Source organism: Scatophagus argus, chromosome 22 (assembly GCF_020382885.2).
Source record: "Scatophagus argus isolate fScaArg1 chromosome 22, fScaArg1.pri, whole genome shotgun sequence".
NCBI lineage: Eukaryota > Metazoa > Chordata > Actinopteri > Scatophagidae > Scatophagus > Scatophagus argus.
The window spans coordinates 13,322,449-13,349,173 of record NC_058514.1 but is presented as its reverse complement, the minus strand read 5'-3'; the positions used below and the strand labels follow the sequence as shown (position 1 = coordinate 13,349,173).

The window sequence follows — 26,725 nt, the reverse complement described above, 5'->3', positions numbered from 1 at the left end:
ACTGTACACCACAGCCAAAAAGAACAACCAAGAGTTCCTCCTAAAGCTCTTTCTTCATGATTCTAGTGATATTAGTCATATGTTTACTTATGCTTTAGGTGAAGTCAATCAAGTAAACTTTATGAATATAGCAACAAATAAGAACAGAACCAATGATATTTTCCAAACAGAGCCAAATCTAGACCATACTGTTTAATGTAATAATAGTACCAACAAGCAAGACCGCAACAGGATGTCCAACTACCATATATGTGGGAACCTTCAAGATGAGACGACACAAAGACTACGGGGAAGATGCGAAGTTAGTATCATGCAGTAATAGGACATGAATGTGTACAGAAGAAGAGAAGAGAGGAGTTTAGTTTATCATGGGAATTCCCCCCAACCCCCCAGCACTTTAAGCCTATAGCAGTATAATTAAAGGCTGGACCAAGTCAACCCTAACTATAAGCTTTATCATAAAAGGAAATGTTTAAGCCTACTCTTAAATGCAAAGAGTGTCTGCCTCCCAAACTAGATCAGAAGTTATGCTCAGGTTTAAAGAGCACAATTAAGGTAACAAAAGTATCAACCTCTGTTTCCCAGTGCCTAAGATTATTTTTGTTTGTTTGTTTCTAGATTTCTTTGTGACTTCCTGGTTTATAGCTTCTGGTCTGATGACACACTTGCAAAGCAAACCCTCAAGTTTCACCAGAGCTCAGCATGCCTTAGCACACAGACTGCCCATGTAGAACCAGCATATTTACTTATTGGTATTTCAAACATAAAAAACAACTGTTTAATGCAAATGACATCAAATAGTATTTTTTACAAAATAAAGTTAAAAGGGTCTGAACCAGATCTTTTTTCTGAGCCCTGTTAACTAAACATAACTTTGCATTAGAATCAAAGCACCGGAAAACAGATTATGTCTATGAAATCCATAATCTACCAATTTAGTGTGACACAAACTAAAATGTTAGGATGACTCACACTATGTTAAGAGAATTTTGTGAACAATGATGGAGCTGTGCAGAGGCTCACGTAAAAGAGCTTTTATGTTAGCACTAGTGTAATCAGGGGTAACACATGGTCTATTTAATCTGCTCTGTTCCATTCAAGGCGCGCTGAATGACTTATCCTGTCCATTCAGTGCAAAATCTCCCCATCAATGGCCTCTACACAAAGACAGAGGGATGAGTTTTCACTCCACCACACAGAAATAAAAAAACACAGGGTCAGTTTGAGCATGTGCGTATACTATTTTGTTGTAATGCTCTGCGTCATGTTCATATACAGAATAGACTTTTGACAGTTTCACAGCCTGTAGTATTCCTTTTGACGGTGAAACTTAACCAAAAAAAAGGCCAATGACATATCACATTCCATTTAGGATATAGTTTGACTTTGGCCCCTTTAGGCAACAAAACAGTGCACAGCACTTATGATTCAATATTTTAAAATATTGAATCATAAGTTACCAGCATTAAAAGGTTTATCCTTTAACCATAGCTGCTTTGTCAATTTACATATTAAATTTAAGTTTATAAATACCATAGCACTGTTTTACTGGTTCAGAGAGGTGGAGTCATCTGGAAGCAAAGACCAACAGTGTCTCTGGTGGGCAGCGAGTTGGTCTTTTGGATTTCCAGGGGTTTGGCCCAGTAAACTTCCACTCACGAGGCTGAGAGGAATGTGTGACGTTGCTGTGTCCCTAATAGGAAATGGGCATGTTTGACAAAGACACATAATTACTGATGTCCAGCAGCCATAAAGACATAAATGTGTGTTTACTGGTAGTGACACAATGGAGGCGTCAAGGTGTTCATCTTTGTATGTAGGTTCATCTTTTGTAACCCTTTTTTAAAAAGTATCTCTTCATCACCACCCATCAAGTTCCAAACATGAACCTCTGAATATAATATACTATTAAGCATGAATAATATAAGCATAGGCTAGATATTATTGAAATACTTTAACTGGTAATGTTAAGACAATTTTGATCAAATTTGCTTTCATACAACAACCACTTCAACCTTTTATCTGTTGCTTTTAGCTTAATAATTTCATCCTTTCCTTTTTTCTCATTAGTGATGTAGATTGTCGTGAATGTGAGTAGGATCCGTATGGGTCAAAGAGTTTATGTCTGAGTGTACGTGTCTGTGTACATGGCTGTACATGTGTGTACACAGTATATTCTGTATGTGACGGGTACAATTAGCCAAGATTACTCTGAGCTCAAATGAGACAGGGACACATGACCGGCTAATAAGGAAGAGATAAGCAGGTAGAGGAGGACGAGCTGCTGAGTCATGATAAGTTGTGATAAAGGAGCAACAGAAATAGAGCGTGAGACATGATTCCCAGTCACCTGGTGAAGGTGAATCATTGTCTGAAACGTGGTGTGTAGACAACCTTATTTTCATACTAATCACAACTACCACATGCTGAAGCAAGGTAGACCTGATACTGGGCCAGTCCCTGTTGCTGTCTTTGTATGCCTTTAACCTGAATGACTGCAAGTCTGCGCAATTCTTCGTCAACACGGTATTAGACAGCTATTTGTGGAGCTGCTGGCTTAACGCTGCCTGTTAACAAGTCCACGTACTATTCATATGCCTGACACAGCATCTCTTCTCTCCCACAGAGATTACACACACATACATGCATACACACAAGCCTAACCACCTTACCAACACCAGACCATATGCAAGTCTACTTTAGGCTGAGCACACGTAACACAAAGTATTTAGACAGCTGAGCTGCTTTTTATTAAACTCATATCTCAGAATGAAGCAAGATAAAGATAAAAGCAAGTAAAATATAAATGTCAATAGAATACTGTATTTGCACAGTACAGTACATTCTGTATACTCACAATGAGACACTCACATAGGGAAATTGGCCCAGTATCAATGACAGTATACAAAGATGGGATGCAAAGTAGGTTTCAGAGGTTCGCTGATGCTGGGAGTGAGGAGGAAAAAGTAGACCTGTGAGCAGTCACATACACGTGTGTGTGTGTGTGTGTGTGTGTGTGTGTGTGTGTGTGTGTGTGTGTGTGTGTGGGAAGAGAGAGAGAGGAACTCCTAGCAGTCAGTGGTGAACCTGACCGCAGTCACATAACCAATCTGCCCACACGATGACCAGTCTGAGCCAAGGCACTCAGTATGCCCATGATTCAGACTTGAAGAAATGCCACATTCAACTTGCTAATGCTGAGTGTCTATGTATGAGAGAGTGAGTTATTGAGTGAGTGAGTAATCAGACAGGGAGAGGATGTTGCAGGTCAGCTAATCCTGGGCTGTCCAAAGTGGGGCCCACCAGCCAAGTTTGCCCCCCCACCCTGCATCAGTCTTCATTGTATTAGTCTTCTCTGCAGCAGTAACAGTTAAGCAAAAATTTTTAATGCTTTCATTTGCAAAGCAGGAAGCAGTGAAAACATATCACTTAGTTATGGAAAACATCATCAAATATTTTTGTATTTTAATAGCATGGGTATGTTTGACCCAGCTGTTTTTTTTTTAACTACAATAACGTGTTAGCATGTGTGCCAACATGCAAACTGTTAAAATGATAATAACAGACAGGACTGAAAAACAGACACTGGTACTGACAGAGTAAAACTCCTTTAAGGAGTTTCCTGAATGATCCTGACTGACATCAATGTGCTATTAGCACAATACATCTCAGGGCCCAATTCTAAACACTAAACCAACATCTTCATGTAGTTTGTTCATCTGTATGGTTTAGACACCAGACAGCACGAGTGGCTTGTAGACGTTGAGATTGAGAGCACCCACAGAACGCTTATGACGTTATATCATTCCGTATACTTATGAAGGTCGAAGGTCCATCTGTTTCCACACTGCTTTAAATACGATAGTATCAACTCTATGGTCAGATTTGTGGTGATCTCAAACTACATTATGTATATTCATCATTTATTCAAAAATGTTGAAAGTAGCAGCATTACAGTGTAGTTTAGCACGTTGAAGCGGGTACAAATATGGACAACCCTGAGGTATAAACCTGAGGTACTTTGTACCTCAGTCAACCCTGAGGTACAAAATTCCATAGCAGTCCTCGAATACAATAAATCAGACAATCAAACCATGTGCTACTGCTTTTTGCTGTTGCTACTTTAATTTAATATATATATATATATCGTTTTAGAGATGTATACCTGCAGTGCTGCTTTTAACACGTTGGCAGCCAGATTTTTTTTGCACCTTTGAGTCATTTCAAACACACAATGTAGATATAGTTCTTTTAAATAACTTAGTTATCATCTGTCAACATTTTCACCACTCTGTCCTGAACAGTGTTTCTTATCTGTCACAGAACTTGAATTCTTCACCACTACAATAACCTCATTTTGTGCTCAATCTTGTTGGAGAGGACCCTTTTATTATCCACTCTGATGCAATTTCACAGCAACAGTCACAACTGGTGAGATAAGCAGCAGGCATGACTCATGAATTTTGTGAATGGGTGAGACAGTGAAAGCAGGCTTGCCAGAGAAGGCTGTGTACACTGTAGATTAGCACCATAAATGGAAATACAAACAGCAAACTTTATATTTTCCTGGAGTTAATTTATTGGTCCAGCAGATGCAAAATCAACTATACAACATACTGTCCTCTCATGCACAGTCCTCTGATTAAAACAAAGTGCCTTTCCACCAAGCAGTCACCCAAAACTACATAAAAATAAATAAAGGATATAATAAAACCTTTTTTCTTTTCTTTTTTTTTTTTTTTTTTTTTTACAAAAAACATATTTCAAGTATCTCAATCAAACATGTTAACAAAAATTTTACTGAGAGAGGTAAGTGGCAGCCTCTTTCCCAACAGTTCATGCTTTCCATTCGGTCCAAACACATCAGTACAAAAACACTTACACACACATTTTCATTAAAAGACTCCCAAGTCATCTCCCATAGATATCCAGTTATACTGTATATACACTATCATTTACAAAGATATTATTAACAGCACGCATTGTTATCATAAAAATATAGGTGCTTACATTTGTGCGTAGCAGACAACGACAGCAAAAAGGAAGTCAAGGAAAATTATGTTTCCGATCAGTTTAGAGACCACTATTGAATGAACAGCAGACACTGTATTAACAAAACTAAACACAATGAAAAATAAATATTCAAACTGTAAAAAGTAAAATTGAAATGATATGTGGACTTATTATGTGAAATGTGGTGCCTCTCCTCCAGCAATCAGCTCCAGAGAAATAGCAAGAGAAGCGGCGTCAGGCTTGCAAAACAAGCACTACAGGCACTCTACGGCAAAAATCACCTCCATTACTGTGAAGTAACGTGACATGGAAAATACATAGTGACACAAAAAACAAACAAAAGTAAAAATGTATTCCCACTGTGCAAAATAAGTGCTTATTGTTTAGCGTGCTTCCAAAGAAGTGCCAAAGAGTTTACAATGTAAACTTAATACTACATCCTTTTTTTTTTAAATTAACAGTGCAACCATGAGTTGAAAAGAAGGATGAGTTGTAAGTTTTATCGAGGCATGAGGGCTGGTCGCAAAAAACACAATGGACCAGATGAACCTGGTTTCCCATCCATCTGAGCTGTGAGATGTAACAGGAACGACTGTTGATTTAAATGAGTCATAGTTTGCCTCCTTCAGTCTGAATAAATTACACAATGTTATTCTCAGAAAACAAAGATAAATCAGTCCGAGAAAGAAAATGTCTAACAGTAGCAAAAACAGGAGTCTTAATTTGAAATGACATACCTTTGAAAATAAATATCTGATAGGACAACAAATAAATAACTTCAGTCCTTTTTGAACAATAAAAGTACAATAACTTGGGTCCTCAGCTGACAAAAAGATACAACATTTACAGAATTGATCCTTCACATCTGACAGACTGATAAATGTTGTTTTTTTTTGAAAAATTATTTTCCTTGCTGTTTCAGTCAGCGATCCCTGTGACGCTTTGGTGCAGTTTCACTGGCAGGGCTGCAGGACATCATGGCGGCCAGATGAGTTTCTCCTCAGGTTCTGTAAACAGAATGCCCCGATAACGTTAAAACATCTCCTGTAAAAAATATTATCTATGCAGAAGTACATGAACATAAAAGACGGTGGACTATCATTAAAAAATAAATCAATATATATATCGTTTGGCCAAATGATACTGTCTCGTCTAGTGCAATCCCTAAACTACAAGTTACATCACCTGCATTTTCTCAGGCCCTGATTTCCTTTCCTGATATTTTTAGAGGCCGTGCAAACTAGCAATGAGTTCATGAGTATATGAATAGGTTACTGCTGCTGAGTGTGTCTGCCTGCACCGACTTAATCCTCAGGTGATCATGAATGAAGCTGACAGGATCGTCTCTCACACACACACACACACACACAACATGGTTATCCACCCTTTTCCACTGCGCCAGCAATACTAGCACAGACATGCCATTTTCCCTCATGTAGTTAAGAAGGTTTGCTCTCATTTAACTGCGTATTTGAAAACTATTTGATGGTTTACAGCAGTGACCCAACTTTGGTCGAATCCGACGTCACTCTCACAAGAAGTAGCCCAGTGAGTTTAACAAAGAGGTGGATGTTAAACTAATGGTAAACCGAAACAGGGGAGAAACTCAGAGAAAAGTGGCTATCTGATGTGGTTTCCACAGAGCTTCACTGTGGGCCCAATTCACACTTTGGCAGCCATTTAGGAGAATATTTGGTAGCAGTGAACAGCTGCTCTTCTAAACCCCTATCCATCTCAAAAACCAAACCAAACATTTCTGTGTGTTAGCATGTGTTACATTTGTGTCTTGGCTAAATGAGCCTGCTAGCTAGTTATCTAGTTAATAATTTGGCTCCTTAAAATACTTTAATTTTTCATTGTAAAAAGACTAACATTCCTGTCTTTTATTGAATGAATAAATATCCTATATCACTGATTTCTTTTTTGTTTGTTTGTTTTTGCTCAATGACACTGCTGGCTAGTGAATAGTTGACAGATATTTATGTGAGGTTGATCATGTCATATGTGGGCTGCTAGCAAAACTATGAAGCAACTGCAAGGCCTCTACAGTGCGTTTACCTTTGAAAGACTAAGAGTGAAATCACTTTCAGATATTGGAGGATGGTTCGTCTTAAGGCGGGAAAAGACAGGCCAAAAATAAACCAAACACAGAGACAAGAACATGACAGTCAGCGTGAATTAGAACAGTACAACAAGCAACGTATGTTGACGACCACAAAGACGACAGCAGACAGGAATCACAGGAATGTAAACCAGACAGTGAAAGTTTCCTATGAAAAAAACTTGTTTTCCTTTCCCTCCCTGAGAGGAAACAGCTCTCCTCCTCCTTCTCAGTACAAAGTATCATTTCATGTGTGTGTCTTAATCAATAAAAACTTAATATAACATATTCTGGCATAAAATGTCAGTTAACTGTTGCATTTATTATAATAAATACTCATAAATGAGATTAGACCCAATAGACTAGTAAAATGTACTTTTTTTCTGTTCTTGTTTCAGTACTGTGGAAGGGAAAAGAAATGCCAGCACTGAACACAACGTAAACAAAGATACAGCAACACAAAGAGAGTGGAGAGGTGAGATAAAAAGAGTGCAACAGCCGACAGAGATAGTGAACTGAGCAAATACTTACAGGCACACTTTGCCCAGCCAGTGCTGTAAGGTGCAGAGGAAGAAGGGAAGGCAGCAGAGGAAAAGAGGACGGGAAACAAGAGAGCAAACACACATGAAGTCTGTACATAGGCTGTCAGAAAGGAAACACATGAAGGACATGTTTTGTTTGTCTCTTAATGTCCTAAATGCTGTTCAGGGAGGTCTAGTTATCATCCTGATAAGAAGAGAATTCTTTGCAGAAACACGAGAATACACACACCCTTAGAATAACAATTGTCTTATTCAGTATGAGACATCGGCTTCTTGTGACTTGAGTCTAAATAATTTGGTTCTGACCTGATGAAATCCATGTGAGCTGAATCCTAGTGGCTCTAAATCTATAATGCTTTAAGTTTTAAAGGGTGTTTATGCGTGTTTAGGAGACACCTACCTGTCCTGCCAGTGAGAGAGGGAGGTGTGAGGGACTGCATAGTGCAAGAGAGGCAACCGAAGGAGGCAGCTCTTGGATGGGAGCCTCGTCTAGGTCATCAATGCGGGGTTTCTTGATATTTGACTCGGGGCTGGTCAGAGGAGTCACACTGTTCCTCCTGATCAATGTGCCAGGACCCCTCTTCACCTCCTGCAGGGTAAGAAATGTCATACATTCAGCACTTTAGACTGAGAAATCAAGCAGTTGTGATGAACTGTCACACAATAGTACACAGGATGGGGCACTGGCATCAGTTCCGTAGGGCAAAGCAGAAAATTCCAATTTATCAAGCATTACCTCTGGCCTATCTCTGTGGGTGTTCACTGCCTCCACATTTAGATAGATGGATTCCACTTTGCACCCATAGGCGACTGGGGTGAGCTTCAGCACGGTGTGGAGGGGACACTTCAGGTAGGGCATCTCATCTGGAACAAGCAATCCAAGGAAAAATATAAATTCATTTGCATCAGAATGGAGTATTATAACTTGGTATTTATCTATTATTATTATTATGACACAAAAGGTTTTTGTGAGTTGTAGTACCAACCTGCACTCTTGTCCAGGAAGAAGGCCAGCAGGCAGCGCATGACAGCTTGGTGGCAGACAACGAGGACATTCTCCTGCCTCTCCAGCTCCATGATGACTGGCTCCACCCGCTGGACCAGGTCCTGGTAGGACTGCAGTCAGGAGGGTGGGGTTGTTTGTTATTGTTATTTAACTTGACTGTAATTATATCAAATACATCTGAGGTAGGCTTGCATACTTTTATCTGCAATGATCATCTGGGTTAGTTTTAGGGCTAGATTTACTAGATCCAGTGGCTATAGTGTGTAAGTGTACCTCTCCAGCAGGGTAGCGATAGTAGAATTTATCTTCATCCCTCAACGCAAACTCCTCCGGGAATTTCTCCTTCACCTCATCATACGTCATCTCTTCACACACTCCCTAAGAAGAACACAACCAAAGCATAATACTTGAGTTTGGCAACAACAAATATAACTGTGTGATGGGACGTACTATACTGATACTCACAGTGTCTATCTCGTTGAGAGCCTTCCACTGTTCGTAGGGGACTCCCAGGTGCTCAGCTGTTTGGATGCTGGAACACAGCTGGCTGGTCCAAACCTTCAGATCCTTCAGCTGCTGCTCCTCCACGAAACGAGCCAGGGCAGTCGAAAACTACAGCAGGAAGGGAACAGGATTCAGCACCTGAAGCTGATCCATTATGGTGGTGATAGTCTTGTCACCTTGGTTCTATCAGTGGCTGTTCGTACCTGCCGGCCTCGCGGCGAGAGGCCTGCATCGCCGCCCAGCCGTCCCTCCAGGTTGTCTGTGGTCTCCCCATGCCGACACAGGTAGATGGTTCGAGGCTGGACATGGATGTTCATCAGGTAGTACACAATTTTGCTCTGGATGTGATCCTGGATGCGGTTCACAAGGTAACGCCGACCCACATCTATCACCTTGATGAAGGAGAGGTCCCTGGAGGCAGAGAGCAAACAGGATGGGATGAGCAATTACTGTGGCGGTTTGCATCGGAAATTGATAGATGTCCTGATAAAATCAATGCTGAATATTTACCTGTCATGCTGATCAGGATCCAGAGGTTCGTAGCTGGTTTTGTAGCACTCAATTCTCTTCTGGAAATCCAGCATGGCATCAGTCTTGTTACAGTCCCGGTAATCTGGACACGACACCTTCACTTCCTGATGGGGGAGGGAAGATTGTCAGACGGCAAAAAACACGCCTGATGCCAGAGGGTTATGAACATTTAGTGTTGTTTCACACAGTATCAGAAAACATTATGATGTCATACTCGCAACTCACCATGATGTTCGACGCAATGACACTGGGGTCGTCGCACACGGACTCGATGAAAAAGATCTGCACACAAAAAGGAAGAGTAGTTCAAGTTCGCTGCTCTGTCAGCGAGGTCGTACCTTGACTCCTCGGGTCACCATAGTAACACTTACCTTGAAGCCATTCTCATTGCCAAATTTGAGGATCATCTCTCGCCTCTCTCTTGTTGTGTTTGTGGCATCGAAGACCTAAAACAAACAGGAAGCAGCTTTGTAAGAGAGTGAAGCTAATTGTCATGTCCCACATTGGCCAAAAGTTTTAGAAAAGCACATGATGGGCATGATGGCAAACTCACCGCTACTTGGCCTCCTTCATCCTTCAGATAGGACTTGACATCCCTCAAAGCTGCTAAGGCACATTGCCTAAAGAAGATGAAGACAGTGGAGATGTTCATTTCGGGTTATCACTAAAACATAAACAGTAGACGACTGTAATTGTGCATAAGTATCTGTGCAGAACTTACTGCCTGATTTTCACGGCACACTCGTTATCAGGCTTGAAGAAGTCATAGGAGCTGTAGTTTTTGACCGCCTCCCTGCGGTACTCTCCAACGTTAAAGACTACAACACAAAAACAAACGAGGAGAAGAAGCAAGAAGCATGAAACGCTGTTGTGGAGGCAGAAACATGAGTTGACGCTGCCAGGCAAAACATTTCAAGAAAGCGCCATGTCATCCTGTCACTAATGGGTTCTGAATAAGTTATGGTAGCATTTAGGTGCGTGTTTGTGAGTGCTGTGCACCTTTGGTGGGCATGCCGATCCAGTTGAGGTATCGGGTGAGTTTCTTGGACATGTATGTCTTGCCTCGAGCTGGAAGACCCACCATCACGATGACTGTGGGAGGGTTGGCAAAGTGGGGGGCGCCAGCTGCTGAGGAGGGGGGGGACATATGTTATTAAAATTCTGCTTGTTTATAAAACTGCAACAAGGACAGAATTAACATCTTGAATTCACATCTTGTGCTCTGCAACCTGAGAGGTTCATAAGCAGCAGCCCATAAGGCACCAATAAAGGACTGCTCACCAAGACCTGCAACCCGCCTTAATTATTTATTGATACCACCTCAGTAACTATGATGATGATGATTTTAATTTCTCTCCGTGCTGACACACTGCTGCCACCAGACTCTCTTTTTACTTCCACCTCACTGCACACTGACCCAGTTCTGCGTGCTCTGAACCGGCTTACGCGAGCCAGGATGAGTTGTTTTCACTTGCTCAAATGCCATACACAGTAACCCCAGCCCTGAGATGTCCTCAGGGCTGGGGTTACTGTATATTATACAGAGTGTCGCTGCAGGCTACCCTGGAATCACACAGGGGGTGGATGGGCAGGGGGGGCGCGGGGTGATAATTCTGCAAGGAAAATGTATTCTGTAATTGTGAATAAATTACTGTAGCAGATAGTACTGCTCATGTCTTTTAAGGGTGTGGAGGATTCTTTTTACTGCTGGAGAAAGGATCAGCAGTGATTACTCATGATGCTCATGCCTGAGAGCGAATTCATACTTCCTCACAATGTTGCTGATCTTCTTTTCATACCACAAAGGTCACATCACTTACACATCTGGCTCAATATTCCCCACTCTATCCATCTCACCTACTGTACAGCATCTCATCCAACCTGTAGTTTCTTTTTTAAACTAGACTCCGCATCTAAAAATACTAGCAACACATCTGGTAAAAGTCTGATCAAAATCCTGAATCAGACCTCAGTCATTAGCCAAGTGAATCCAGAAGCGTATCTACTCTGTCTGAATGGAATTCTTTCAGAGACAGAAAAATTCCTTCTGTCTCATGTCTTCATATAATTGATCTGATATTCCTCATTAGATTTAAATCCTCTCTAGGTGTAACATTAAAATACTCAGCGCTAAAAAAAAAAACAACAAAAACAAGCCGCTAAAATCTTCCTCTGCTGTTACAATTTGGGCACATCTGAGACGGATGGAGCTACGAAGCTGTTATTTTTCTTTCCTGGTTTAAATTTGCAGATGTTTGACCTCTGTCCACCTTAATAGCAGATTTAATAAACCGTAAAAAACAAAAATAAGGCAAACAAACTTTATAGCCCCTGTATTCTGAGCACACATTCCTCATCAATAATGTCTTTCCCGTAGTGGTCTCTATGGTATAAAGCCAACAGCGGGATCGCGCCATGCACACGCGCTGCCGGCCCACCAATTGGAAAACTGTACTGCTTTAAAAACGTCACACACAAGCTGTGGAGCAGTACTGTAACCATGGAGACCCCAGTCTCGATATGCTTTAGTTGAAAGGATGTGACGTGCCGCGCGTGCTGATGAGGACCACCAGTCAGTTCAATCATGAGTCAGAAGAGCCGTGTAGGACAGGTGCAGCGAAGACTGATACCTCACAGCAGAGCTTTAGCTTATGTAGCTAACTTTACAGCTATAGCAGCAATACTCGAGTGAAAATGTTTCTGTTAAATCTCTACTGACAATAGGCTATGGTTATAGGAAGTAGCCTAGTGTTGCTACAAGCACCAACAGACTAGTACCGAACGCCATAAGCCATGAGATAAAATGAGTCCACTGCCATGTCAAATTACCAACACTTAAAGTTCATTTATAGGTACTGTAAGGATAGACAACGACAGACACACATACTTGCTAATACAATGACTGTGATCCTGTAGAAGTACTACAGAAATATTACAGGTTTTTTACCTCTGCGGGATACCGGCTTGTCATCCTTGGTGGGAATCCAGATCTTTTGGATCCTGTTCTGGGTCAGCTCTCTGGGCATTCCTTAGAGAGTAAAGAGCCGCTCAGATTCCGAGAAGAAAGTACAAAGTTTATTTGAGCAGGAGCCTCTTTCGTTCGGTAACCGGTCTTATTCACAACGTATGCAGAACGCCTTGAGCCGAGCTAATCTGCCGGTCTGCGACACACATCCGCTATTTAACCCCACCCGGCCGGGAAGCAACGTGACTGCGGTGACGAAATACAAATACGCGCACAGAGAAACAGACAGACACACGCGTACATACAAGGAGGCGTCCGCAGCGCCACCCTGTGGTAGATTCTGTTAAATGGGATGATAATTTTACACGCCTATTATTACATGTATTTCGATCTTAAAACATACGCAACAATACTTATCTTAATTGATGTCACTTATCTTTTCTGATTTTTTCTGAGTGTCATTGCACTTTCTGTTTGGTTTTTTTTTTTTGGTTATATTTATTATTTTTAAAGAGTTATTTGCTTCCTTCCACTTTAGACAAGTTGACATCGTTTCTTGTACGGTTGCAACATGTGAAACACGCTGTTGTGTGTTCAGTGTGAGGCTGAGCTGAAACCTGGAGGGAACGTGCAGAGTCTCACATCACCTCTCTTCCTCTTAATACTGGGCTGTCCCATTGAGTCATGGTGGGTATGATTAGCCTGCATAGTGATTTGCCATCAACATCAAAAAGCCCACATTGGCTAAACATCTTTCGGCACAAGCGCAGAAAAGAATTTTAAGGGGAAATGATGTAAGAGAGCCAGACTCCCTTGATAAATTAAAAATAAGCTCAGAATTACTAATTTCCTTTTTTTTTTCCCAGACCTGGAAAGCTTTTCTGAACTCCACTTGCTCAGTAAAAGCAGATCTCAGAAATCATGACATCACAGTTGATAAATTAGTTGTGTGTATGTAATTCTTTTTCATTTACAGGGTGCGTGCAGTGCGTGCAGCTCACCACAGCATCTGAGGAGAGACTAAATATAACAGCTAGTTTATGCTGGGTTTAAGTTTCAGCCTGACCCCTGTGACACCCGGCTGCAGAGTTTAGGTAGGGAGATGCACACACACACACAAACAATCCCATCACACTATTTGCCTGTAATGTTTTTCAAACTCAAAGTTAAAGAACAAACTTTAAGCTTTCAGACATTCAGTGAATCATAATGTTTTGCTGTCAGCTCTTGTGTTTGTGATGATCATTACCGTCTTTGTCATGACTTCATTCTGTTCGCAATTGGAGTTTTTACTTCTTTTTTTTCCTATCACTGCAAGAACTACTACTACTATCGTGTACTTGAGTAAAAGTACTAATACAGCGCTGTAAAAATATTCCATTCCATATTACAAGTAAGAGTCTTGCATGAAAAATCCTACTTCTGAAAAAGTGCATAAGTAAAATGTGGTTCAAGTATTAAAGTAAAAGTACTGGTCATTTTAACATTTATTGAAATGAAATCATGTGTGATGGTTAGAGGGAAAAATTACTATTTACCATCTGAAATGTGACCTTGCTTTTTGTAAGACTTTGTAAACCATAATCATTGGAAACTTCTACTTTAATCGTTAACTGTTTTTATTCTAAAAGTGTGTTATATAATTTGTGGAAAAGTAACTATTAACTAAAACTGTCAAACAAATATAGATGAGTAAAAAGTACAATTTTAAACATGGAACTCTAGTGGATTGGAAGTATGAAGTAGCAGAGAACTGAAATACCCGGGTAAAGTACAAGTACCTCATTGTACAGTGCTAAATAATAAATGTACTTAGTTACTTTCCACCACTGGCTGTTAATTCTTTGTAATCTCTTTTCATAACGTTTTATACTGTACAGAGGAAGATTTACTCATTAAACCCTACATGACTTACGTACTCTTCTGTCTACATCAGTAGTATAATATTTCCTGCAGTGTAAGGACTTCACCAGCCACTGCATTTCTACACACTGCACTTCCTCGGTTGCCTCACTTTGGACTTTAAATCCCTCTGACCCCTCTCCAACCTTTCCCCCCAAAACCTCATTCTGTATAACCCGCCATTTCCTGTTTATTTAATGGAGTTTATTCATCACAGTTTCCCGTTGAGCACCTGAACAAAGGGCAGCATTGAGACGGAAGAGAACCGCTGTGATATTTATGTGTCCAAACATCCTCCTTAAACATTAAAAGCAACAACGGCAGTTATTTTATTAAACACGAGCAGGCTGTAAAGAAAGTCGTACAAGGTCGGGTCGTGATCTTTCTATGTGACCGAAGGATCCAGACGTGTCACAGTCTGAAGTCAAAGTGTTCGTGCAGAGAAACTGTGGTTGTGAAACTGTACTTGGTTTGTATCAGCTGTTTGTCCTGATAGTGAAATTCTTATTAAACTTTTTCTTAGAAAAAGAGAGAGGGAACGATAAAGTTTACAGGGGTTTTAGAGGATAAGATTATCACCTTCCTTTAACTTACAGTACAACTCTTATTTTCACAGCAGGAACAATTCCTGCTGGCGTTTCAGTAAAGGCTGTTGCAATTTTATTGAAATGTATTACTGTTCCAAGCACATAAAAGATTGCATTGGCTTACTTTATTACTTTTACCACCAATGCAGAGTATGAGGGTTATTTAGAATGTATTTTGTCTCAGGAGGACAAACTGCTAGTCTGTCTTGGCCGAATTTCTATAAAAATAGCTGTGAATCCAAATGGGGCTAGGCGGAGTTTAAGGTAATTAAAATATTAGTGAAGAAAACACTTGATTAAGTCTTTAGTCTGTAATAAAATGTACTTGACTGACAACACAAAACGGTTGATTCTTCCTGGTTTGCTCAGAACAGAGTACATGGAAACAGATAAAGGGCCCCAACAAATTTCCCTCTTCAAATATACAGTATTTAGGTTTGCTGTAAGTTACAGGATATATTGTTTTATAGTTTATAGTTCTTTAGTCATGAATTTGGGCGGCACGGTGGTGCAGTGGTTAGCGCTGTCACCTCATAGCAAGAGGGTCCCAGGTTCGAATCCTGGTCTGGGCCCTTCTATGTGGAGTTTGCATGTTCTCCCTGTGCCTGCGTGGGTTTTCTCCGGGTACTCCGGCTTCCTCCCACAATACCAAAAACATGCACATTAGGTTAATTGGCTATTCTAAATTGCCCCTAGGTGTGAGTGTGAGAGTGTGTGGTTGTTTGTCTTTGTGTGTTGGCCCTGCGATTGACTGGCGACCAGTCCAGGGTGTACCCTGCCTCTCGCCCGTAGTCAGCTGGGATAGGCTCCAGCTCCCCCGCGACCCTGACGGAATAGCGGTATAGAAAATGGATGGATGGATAGTCATGAATTTATTTCCTGATGCTGTAGTGCCATAATTTTTAATCATGCACTTCATCTACTAAGCCTAAGTACAATTGTGAAGAAGTACTTGTATTTAAATTGAGTATTTCCATTTTATTTTCTACTTCTACTCCATCACGTCTCATCTCAGAAGAAAATATTGTATTGTGTACCCCACTGCATTTATGGTTATGGTTTCTTTTCAGAATGTTTTTTTATTTTTTTTTTTTTACATAAAAAATTATAAGCAATTAAATATGTTGTTGAAGATTAAACCAGTGGCATTTTACAAAAAAAGCTGAGTGTGATTGGCGCTCCTGGTTGAGCTGCTGTTCCACATCCAAAGAGGTACAATTATCAGTTATTTCATAATAAATACAATTACTAATTATTAGGTACAGAAAAGCCCCAAACATAAAACCTAAAGATCTGTGCAGTTTAACTCCATGAATCAGCTCAGGATCCCTCAGAGTTATCATGCGACCCTTCGGAGGCAAACTGTATGTGAAGTAGTTGAGCTTCCACGATTGGTTAGTTAGTTGCCAACCACTGTGATAATCGATTAATCGTTGCCAAGCACGTCAAACATTTGCTGTTCCAGCTTCTTAAATGTAACGATTTGCTGGTTTTGTTGTACTGTTGTTGGCTGGTCAAAGGAAGCAATTTGCTGACATCTCTTTGGGCCCCAGTAGACTGTGACAGCCATGTTTCACTTTTCATATACCAAACCATTAATCTGTGGACACACCATATCCAGGTCAACCTACAGTCACCGCATACAGACACACACACACACACACTCAGTAACCCTTCAGCCACTTTAGGCCACACACATTGTGACCTCTTGACCCCGTCACATGCCACACCCACTGGTATTTAGGTCAGGGTTAATAGGCCGCTGACATCAGCCAATCACATCGCTCTGCTTTGCTTTGCATGTGCAGCATACGCTCTAACCATCAGTGTCACACCTGGTTCTTACATTTACACTACACATATTGCTAGCCAGACTTGGTCCAAAACAAACCTGCTGCTGACCCTGAAAGCCAGCATGGAAACGTGCATCGGTCAGTTTTCTATCTGTATTCCCTCTACCTTTAACCCCTGCAAACCTATACTGTAAATGAAGGAATGAGATCTTTCAAACAAGTCTCTCTTGTCATTTCTGTTTCCATAGCCAACCTTTTTCCCTGATCTGAATTAAACCTGCCCCGGTGGGATCCTTCCTTCTGACGCTTTACACTGGAACCTCCAGGGCCCTTTGGGCTCACTTACATAAGTTCTGAACGAGGCTAGAGCTGCCTTCACCGTCCCAGTCCCCTTCTCATAATCCATCAGGGCTAAGTTAAGACAGTGGGGCTCTGGGGATGTGTTAACACTACTGAGGAACCAGAGTTATGTCAGAGAAAATTCAGAGGAAAAGTAGGCTCCTTGGATAAGAGGAGCTGCTGCATGACACGATGTGTGCAAGTTTGGAGTTCAATTTATGACTTTGCTGGAAAATATTTATATCATGATGAAATATTTTGTTGATTTGGAGCTGAAAAACATCTCTAGTGTAGTCAGCATGACTCAACTGATTTCTAGGGAATTATTTATTTAATTGTTATTTAATTAAAATGACATTCACCTGAAGCTCAGCATCAGCAAAACCAATGAGCTTGTAGTGGACAAAGCTTCAGATCTTCATTTTGCTGCAAAGAATCTACAGATTCTAAAACATGTATGCTTCACATACATCTTCAACCCAGCAACACAGAAGATCTATACTATCAGCTGGTGTCTGTGCTAAAATTTGAAGAAATTACCTCAAGGTGTTCCTGTTGCACTGACAGACAGAAGGACAAACAGAAGGAGATAACCTCATATCCTTTATTTAGTCTCGACATAAAGGTATATTTGATCACAGGAAAAAAAAAACTTCAAAAATCTACAAGATGGACTCATCACTACATACAGACATTTCACTGCTGCTCTGGAAATATATAAAAGGTTTCTTATGTACAAGTGGGGAGATGATGTGTGCTCAATGGAGACGTCAGACCTGCTCGCCGAGGTCCAAAACCCGAAACTTGTCTAGATTGTAGAAGCAGGCCTTGACGACTCGCCCACCGAAATAACGTCCGTTCAGATCCACCACGGCTGCAGAGGACAGAGACAGTTTAGGTCAGGCTGTACCAGAGTACATAAACCTTTCAATGGCATCATTAGTGCTGCCATATTACAGAAAACCACTAAATCTGCCTTCAGATACATAAACGTGGTAAGACATTACATAACAAAGTGTTAGTATTCATTTGAGCTGGTGTTCCCCCAGTGTCCCAGAATGCCTCTTAATATGGAAGTGTTCTCTGTTAACTCTTGCACACATGCAGTAATTCAGTAAAGGGCTTAGTTTCTTGTTCCTTTGACTTCATTTTGTAGCACTGGCATGGCCGCCATAGCCTGGAGTATGTGAAGCTTGAAAATGGAAAGTTCAGTTGTTTCATGGTAGATTTTCCTTTAACCTCTGTGGTTGGCCTCTTGTTCTCAAAAGCAATGATTTGATTTGTGTGGAACAAACTGTTGTGGCAAGCAGCTGACTGATGCTGACAGTGTGGCCTAAGTGCCAGTGATAAAAGCCCCAGAAAGAAAAACAACTGTACTTTGGCTCTCACACTTCTGGGAAAAAAAGGAAAAATATGACATCCATCCTGTGCTAAAGCTCTTGCTCTCTATCTCTCTCCAACACACACACACACACACACACACACACACTAAGGTAACCTTCCATTTGAAAGGACAGCTGAGAGACACAGTGTTCATTCTGTCCTCTGTGGTCTTAGCTATATCAATAAAATTAACTCATATTGCTTCTGTCAGCTAACACGTCCAGTCCACTTGTCCTCGTAACGATCCCCTAAGTCGGCACACTTCCTACCATACTTTTCATTTATGTGTGTACGCATCAGCTCCAGTGTGCTGACACTTGATGTTCGACACAAAGTGTGTTATGTTGCAAAGATTAGACAGGCAAAGATAGTAAAGCGGGACAATATATCCTTCAGTTCAGTTTTGGGAAATACATTTCTTGGCAAAGGTTAGATAAGATGCTCAATACCCCTCTCATGTCTGTAAGCTTCTGCAAGATTAATATAAAACTACAGCCAGGAGCCACTTAGCCAGGAAACCAGTGGAGAAGCCAAGCTAAGCTAAGCTAATGATTTAAACAGCAAATTGAGTCTTGTTCACCACCATTACAGCAAAGGATTCCTCAAACAAGGCCAAGGTCAGCTGTTACACTGATATCCTGTCAGCACTGGAGTGATCATAGCAAAAAAGAGAAACTTTAATTCTTAGCTAACATGACCAAATGTCAACCTGAGAGTGAAAAGTGACACAGTAACAGAAGGAAATCAGGTGGAATCCGGGTTCAAACCCTTGTGTTGGCAGCTGCATGGTCACATCCGACCTGTGAACTCTGACTTTACCCTCTGGAGCCAATAAAATGTTTCATCATTATTAGAAATAGATCATGCGCTACGGCACTCAAGACTGAGGCTCCCCATATCATTCTTTGAGCGTCTGTCCCGCTTTCTGGGAGCTGTGATGTAAGGGCGGTGCCGCTGGTGCCGCAGGGAGGCGGCTGGGTTGCTGGGCCACGTGTGATGTAACACCGCAGGGAGCCGAGTCTCACCTGGTTTCTGATCTGGGCCAACCCATTTAGAATGGGACACACTTTCACCCAAATTATTAGAGCAGTTATACAAGTAGGAAGAAATTGATGCTATTACATAAAGTTTATGGCCAACCGCCCCCCCCCAAAAAACAGCTTCTTACACACACTAAAATGCCATTCTGACTGCAAAATGATTGTATGCAAGCAGAATCTCAGCGGAAATGTGGAAGACGACGGTTTTCAGTCACTGACAACAAATGCATGCTCGAGTTTGTTGCGTCAACAAAAGGTCCACAGTTTTTGTGAGCTTCAGCAGCTCACAAAAACTGACATTTGACTTTTTTGTAAAGAGGCAACATGACCCAATGCAGGAATTATGGCAGAGATGAAGATTTAACTGTCATGAGACCTGCGTCGATTACGTTTTCCTGTGCGCCAATAAGTTCTCTTTCAGGTTTTGTGCCCATACGACGGCTGAATACTGACCTTTGATGGCTGACTCCACCCTCTCAAACTCCAGAAATATCCTGACAGCTTCATCATCTGGCACATCTGCAATCTGAGAAAAGCAAGGGTTAGTTTTGTGACTGTCCCGTTTGATTAAAACATTCAATTCACACTGTGCAACCCTCTCCTCTCACCTCAAAAATCACACATTTAACCACTTTGCCATATTTCTCGCATTCTTCTTTCGTCTCCCCCTCCAGGTCTTCGTCCACCTCTCCCCGGCCCACCATGTTCTACAAGGCAAACACAGACTGTAAGTTTGCACTCAAACTGCATTAGAAGGTCTTATATTGTCTTCTGCTGAATATGGATAATGCTTGATATTGAACTGGATGTTTTTAATGAGCTGAAGACAGACACAGATATACACACACATACCCTCAGCAGGACCACTTTGGTTGGGTTTTTGAGAATCTCAGTGAGCGGGTTGGCCTCCGATTTCTTGGAAGCGTCCGCTGGTTGGATTGAAACAGAAACAAAGGTCAAAGAAGCCTGATGGAGCAACTAACAACAGTGTATAACAGAAAGTGTTATCGTATTGTATTGAGCGCGATTCAATAAGAGTGATAAATGAAACAATTCAGCAAATGTTTTGTTCAAAAGCTCCTAAAAAAAAAAAACTGTTCTGTGTTTGCCGAGCTGATGTGATATTCACTTTATTTCTGTCACGTCTGGCTGTTTTCGCCACATTTGAACACTGATTTTATTGTGTGACACATGCTTCCGACAAAACACTCTAAAAGGGTCACTCGTGCAACACTGTTGTTAGTAAGCCGCAGAGGGATAGATGTCAGCTCAAAAGAACACTGCAAATGTATGCATATACATCCACAGTGTATATTACAGAAGAACTTTTCGAACAGTTCTCAGTTAAACTCTGATAGTAAGACCACTTTGGGCCCAAACCAGGGCCATAAAGTGTTCCTGGTACCTGGCGTCCTGGTCTCTACTCCCATTTAACAATAGGGAGAGGATGTCTCAGTGTGAGTTGTTGTCCAATTCTTAACATATTCAGTAAAGTACACAGTATATAGTAGTACAGTATTACACCTTCAACAAAGAACTCATACAACCACAGCAGTGAAAACAGAGCAGCGATGAACCCAACATCCAACTCTGATATCAAGTGGCCAAAAGTAAACGGATTTCATTTCAAACCTTTAAAAACAAAAAGCCCCTATTGTTAAGCAACTTCATCTCTGTTCTCACAGTCGGTGCCAGTAATGAACAGCCGAACTTTGTGATTTGGGAAAACACATGTATTTGCTTTCTGGTAGACAGTTAAATGAGTAGATGGGTAACGCATTCATTTGCATGCTGTAATTGTGGAGCTACAGCTACGGCAGCTGCTTGATTTAGCTTAGCATAGATTGGCACACAGTGTTAAAAAAACAATGGCACTTTTTTAGGTTCAGGGTAAATATAGTGAAGGCAACGTCACTTAACAAGCAGACTCAGCTGTAAATTTTTTTGGCCAAAGCTTGCATTCAGCTATTCTTGAGTAACGTTGGCGCTTGAGAGTTTTTGAATCATCCAGATTGTATTGGGTTGTATTAGTAGCAGATACATATAGTAAAGACATGCTACAAACAGTGAAGATGCACAGAGAACAAACAGACATAACATTTTATCAGGCTAAATTTGTCAGTGATATCATTCAGACATCACAGTCTTATGTTGAACCCAGGGAGTTTTTGTGCCTGGCCACAAAAAGGAGTACCGTCCTACAAACTGTCTGTTCTGCTTTTTCTGGCTGTTACCAATTAGCAGTCATCTCCCAGTACTCCCACAGGTTCAATTTGTTCCTCGTGAACTGATTCGATCAGAGACACCTTGATCTCCTGTTTCACTACCTGACAAAAGTGTTACATTTTCCTGCACTGATGACCCCTGAACAGGACTCTGAACAGTTTACTCCGTGAACACTTTATGAGCAATCTTATGGGCCAGGGTTCACTTGGCTAAAGGTTACACGGTACGAGACAATCAAATCATGTACAGTGGCAATTAAGATTATTACAATTGTGTTGATTTTGTGAATTTTGCTTGATTTCAATATTGCCTCAGAGTTACCAGAAATGGTTAAAAGAATCAGAAATATAAAGTGCAGGCCAGTCAGATCAGCGATTCAAAGAAGACTGATATGAAAGAACAAAATTACAAAATGAGCAAAAAGGGTGGATGTTTCGAGCACACATCCAGCACAAAACTAACGCTGCCATAATTAGTCAGTTAGTTGTTTGAAAGAATATTAAATACCAACTATTTAGACTACTGCTGGTTCCAGCTTCCTAAAGTCATCTATGATAGTAAATGAAGAGACTTTGGGAAAATTGTGATGAAAATTTCTTTACATTTGTCGACACTTCTTATGCTAAACCATTAATCGATGCAAACTATTCTGTTCACTGCCAAATCATATCTTACTACTGGACTCTTTTGGACTGCAAGGTTTTGGAACTGCTTAACTTTTACCAGACACAAAGCGTCAGAGCTTTCAATTTGGTGACAGTGTGCGACAGTAGATGAACACATGCATGGATAAAACACATGCAGACACACAAACACACACACTTCTAGAATAAGTTCTAGAATAAGACAAGTTGGACAATACACTTTGTGTAATGGCAGAGAGAAAATGGGAGAGGAGGCCAACCTGCAAAGCCTCCGCATGAAGTCTCAGGAGCACCTGACTGGCTGGACCCTGCTGCTCAGTCACACACACATTCACACACGCACGCACACACACACACACACAAAATGAAAAAGAACAAAGACATGCACACAAAGTCACAGTAAAACATCAAACTGATCCTGGAATGATACCATGAATTAAAGTGCACATTTAAAGCTCAAATATGAAACCAAAAGCTTCTGCCGCAAATAAAAGCCAAAGCAGTTTAGACACAGACCGGGACCAAACAATAGATACAAGCAAAGGTCAAGTCATGCACCTGACAGGTAGAAAAGACTCAAAGAAAAGTGAAATGAAAAATTAAAAAAGCAGAGGAAGAAAGTCAAGATTGTGACATATATGCAGCATGATCATGCAAAAAATATTTCCTAGACAAAGACAACAGACAAAGGTAGGTAGGTAACTTACGTTTTTCAGCAGCGTCACCTATGATGATCTTTCCACCTCTCTTGCTGGTCTTCTCCACAGACAGCGCGGTGCTGAGCCCCTGCTCGTGCTTCCCCAGGCCCTGACCTTCTTTGAAGCCATACTTCTGCATGATCTTATGGGCCACCGTACCTCTGTAATAGTGGATATGGAGAAAGCAATTTGAAAACAGACTGTACCTTTTTTAAATTCCACTTGAAATCAGTTTAACTTGTAAAACAAAAACATAAACTGCCTGCCTGTTGTCTGTGTGTGTGTCCCACTTACCCCATGTTGGCCAGGAAGGAGCTGGTTGGTCCGGGCGGTGAACGTGGCCGGTCTGAGTCCTCATACATAGGAGGAGGGATGGCTGCCTTTGTGCCTCTGGCAGGACGACCTTCATCCTCGTAGGAAAACGAAGATGAGCCTAAGAAACACAGAAAAACACCACTACTCTCGATATGCACTAAAGGGCACAACAAGATATTCACTGCTGTCAGCCAGAACAAAATTCATATTTTCATAGACTGTAATTTTATGCTGTAATCTCTTCAGTTTCATAGTTTATTTTTATTGCTGTAACACAGCAGCTCTGCAACGCAACACCTTGACTGTGAAAGCCTGGATTCGATTGTCCTTCCTTGCTATAAAGACACCTCAAACTCTGATGTTACAGACAATGCTGCCCCCTGCTGTTAGCTGAACAGAACACTAACATCTACAAAAGTAGGTTCAAATACATATTATGAATGAAACAAGCACTGAAATATCTGATGTTGCATTCTCTTATTTCATTTGAACATGTTATAGCTACAAGCATCACACTTGTAATTATCTTTCTTAATTGAGAACACCATGTATTACATGAGTCTAAATTGTATTTTTCTTTTGTTGGTGTTGTAACAGGCCGCTCTGGGAAACGAGATTGCGATTTCAGGAAGACAGCGATGTCAAAGGATAATTTGTCTCCCCATCTTTTCATCAAGGATTACCATAAAGCAGGCATGAGACTTACCATCCCTGTCCACAAGTGATGAAGGAGGTGCGATAGCTGCTCCCCCCATGCCTGGGAGAGAGAGAAAGAGATCTGATGCGTCATGGTATTAGTATTATTTTTTAATTTATTTTGGCTGAAATGTGATGAGTGTCATACACAGCTGATGATTTTAATGTATGCTTCTATGTTTCCATGTTGTCATGTTATTCATCAATGCTAACATGTCTGATGTAGTTTTATTTCTCCTTTAAGTCCCTGAGTGGTGCATTATTCTCCTGCAGTTGACCAAACTCTCAACATGATACCAACCAAAAGCATGTAAAGCTCACACAGAAAATCCACAAGGAAGGATGAGCACGTATTTGTATACTAAAACTAATTTTTTTCCTAAAAGTGGATCATTAACATCACATGATGACTTATCATGACATTTATTGGCCTTCAGGCTACAGCTCTGACTCAAAGCAGGAATGAAGAAAATATGAACATACAGAGACAGGTGATTATTTTACAGGCACTCAAGCAGGGTAAAATACTTACTTCGTTTCCTGCGTTCTTTTTCATACTCCTCTTCTTCATCTGAATCGCCCTCTGCTGCGGGGAAACGAGAGAAACCACTTGGAGCTCCACCTTCATGCCTGTCTTTCCTCTTCCTGCAACCAAGTTCAAAATTTAAACATCAGCCCCGTGTTTCTGTAACTATCCAGTGTGGTACATACTCTACTTACTTTCTCCCGCATTTGTATTACATGAGGAAAGCTAAAAGCCTACAGCATTTTTCTGGGTTTGGTGGCACATTACAGCTACAAGCATGCAATTACAGATGCATCAAGATCCCCCAAGATTCCAGATAGCCATAAAAATAAAAACATAAAGAGTAAATTGGCTATATAATTTTAAGTATTTATCAGCATGTTTGTCACTTTTATAAAATAGATTACAGTCTCTTATGTTTAATTCCACATCCCTTTTTAAGCTCTTAAAGAGCCGGGCATTACTTTTCTCTCTCCTCGATCTCCTTCTGCCGCTCCTGCTCCCTCTGACGCTGTCGTTCTTCTCTGTGCCGCTTCACAACCTTCTCATAGTCGTTGGGGAACATTGGATCGTACTCGTCTGCCAAGGGGATCAGCACATCGCCTGAGGAGAAACCACTGGGCACAGTGTCCTGAAGCCAAATATAAACAAGACAAACCCAAAATCAGAGAGTGAATTAGAGATGGTATATAGAGAGGTGTTAATCAGCATAGTTACATGTATTTGCAGCAGATGAAATCACAACCCTGCACACACTGCTCTGTATCACATTATTAGCATTACGTACCAACACTTTCACAGTATATCCCAGTCGAATCAAATCACAAGAAAAAAACTCAAGCATTTTCTAAAGTTAGAAGACCTGGACTTCATAAGCACTGATGACCAGTTCACTGGATGAGACAGACCTTGAGTCCAGCTGCAGCATGTGGTGGAGTGTCTGTGATCTGTCTCTCATCGCTGGAGCCCCCTCTCTTCAGATCAATAACCGGAGCCAAGACAGTGGTCTGCTTCATCCGCTGGGTCTACACAAATATTAACAAAATTATAGAGTATATTAAACCCATTAGGTTTAAACTGTTCCCAGTTGTAATTATCTTCTCTGTAACTTTCGTAATGTACCTAATATGCTTGTGTACTGTACTTGTATTGGAAGTGCGTACCTTGGCCTGGGTCAGAGCCGCCTTCTTCACCTTCAATTGGGACTGCAGTAGCTTGAAGTTCTTTGACCAGCCTTCGGTCTTGGTGTCACTGGCAGCCACACCGAGGTCATCATACAGCGACATTGCTGCCCGTCAGCGCTTGTTTCCTGTTGACACACAGACAAGTTACATTTGATACAATCTAAATGCCTTCAAGAGCATCAGTTCGTTCTGCAACACATATTGACGAGGTTGTTGTAACTTGGAAGCAACCTCACTGAAAAGCTGGGCCACTTTTTTCTAAGCCAATGTTTTATTCATTAAATGCAATGACATGTGACAACCTTTGTCTCCGAGGAATATTTAGGCAAGCAAACTTATTGAAATCCCGAGGAAGCCAGGAAAATCTGGTTAGTAATTTGGCTAACGCTATCTAATGCTAACATAACCGCTAAGCGGTTACTTATAAACCAGTCATGAAAAAACATGCATATTATTTAAGCTTGTTTTCAACCCACCGTTTAAAAAATACTTGGATATTAACTAAATATAAGTGTCTATAAAGTAAAAAGGTTTAACAGCACATTTGATAGTAGCTCCTCGCTGTGCGAGACGGAAGGCAGCACAACAACAAAATTAAGCGCGACAGTCAACAACATTCAGCTACGTTTTTCGTTCTTACGCCGCCTAGCGTCTGGATGACTTTATCGTCACAATTACTATTCCTCTTACCATAAAAACACACAAGAATAATGCCCTTTAATGGCAGTTT

The 26,725-nt window shown here is 41.0% G+C and overlaps 2 protein-coding genes across 4 annotated transcripts; both read right to left on the bottom strand.

Annotated features, from left to right (window-relative positions):
- Positions 1 to 4,559: 4,559 nt before the first annotated feature.
- pfkfb3 (6-phosphofructo-2-kinase/fructose-2,6-biphosphatase 3) lies at positions 4,560 to 12,894 on the bottom strand. 3 transcript variants are annotated; one of them, XM_046378720.1, is made up of 15 exons: positions 12,645 to 12,894; positions 10,697 to 10,825; positions 10,419 to 10,515; positions 10,251 to 10,317; positions 10,069 to 10,143; positions 9,923 to 9,979; positions 9,677 to 9,801; positions 9,370 to 9,577; positions 9,128 to 9,274; positions 8,936 to 9,040; positions 8,643 to 8,772; positions 8,393 to 8,520; positions 8,057 to 8,245; positions 7,646 to 7,668; positions 5,887 to 6,020 (listed from the first exon to the last, which is right to left on the bottom strand). In XM_046378720.1, the coding sequence occupies exons 1-15, from the start codon at positions 12,721 to 12,723 to the stop codon at positions 6,014 to 6,016; spliced, it is 1,566 nt and encodes a 521-aa protein (XP_046234676.1). In that variant the 5' UTR covers positions 12,724 to 12,894; the 3' UTR covers positions 5,887 to 6,013. The 3 variants fall into 3 exon arrangements, with proteins under 3 accessions (XP_046234674.1, XP_046234675.1, XP_046234676.1); XM_046378718.1 differs by lacking the exon at positions 7,646 to 7,668 and having other exon boundaries at positions 4,560 to 6,020; positions 12,645 to 12,893; XM_046378719.1 differs by lacking the exon at positions 7,646 to 7,668 and having other exon boundaries at positions 4,560 to 6,020; positions 10,697 to 10,822; positions 12,645 to 12,893.
- Positions 12,895 to 17,873: 4,979 nt separating this feature from the next.
- Positions 17,874 to 26,633, bottom strand: rbm17 (RNA binding motif protein 17). The gene is made up of 13 exons (XM_046378591.1): positions 26,472 to 26,633; positions 25,975 to 26,120; positions 25,720 to 25,836; positions 25,276 to 25,442; positions 24,818 to 24,930; positions 24,296 to 24,346; positions 23,569 to 23,707; positions 23,284 to 23,435; positions 22,837 to 22,887; positions 20,559 to 20,635; positions 20,315 to 20,413; positions 20,160 to 20,232; positions 17,874 to 18,157 (listed from the first exon to the last, which is right to left on the bottom strand). The coding sequence occupies exons 2-13, from the start codon at positions 26,095 to 26,097 to the stop codon at positions 18,054 to 18,056; spliced, it is 1,266 nt and encodes a 421-aa protein (XP_046234547.1). The 5' UTR covers positions 26,098 to 26,120; positions 26,472 to 26,633; the 3' UTR covers positions 17,874 to 18,053.
- Between the last annotated feature and the right edge of the window lie 92 nt (positions 26,634 to 26,725).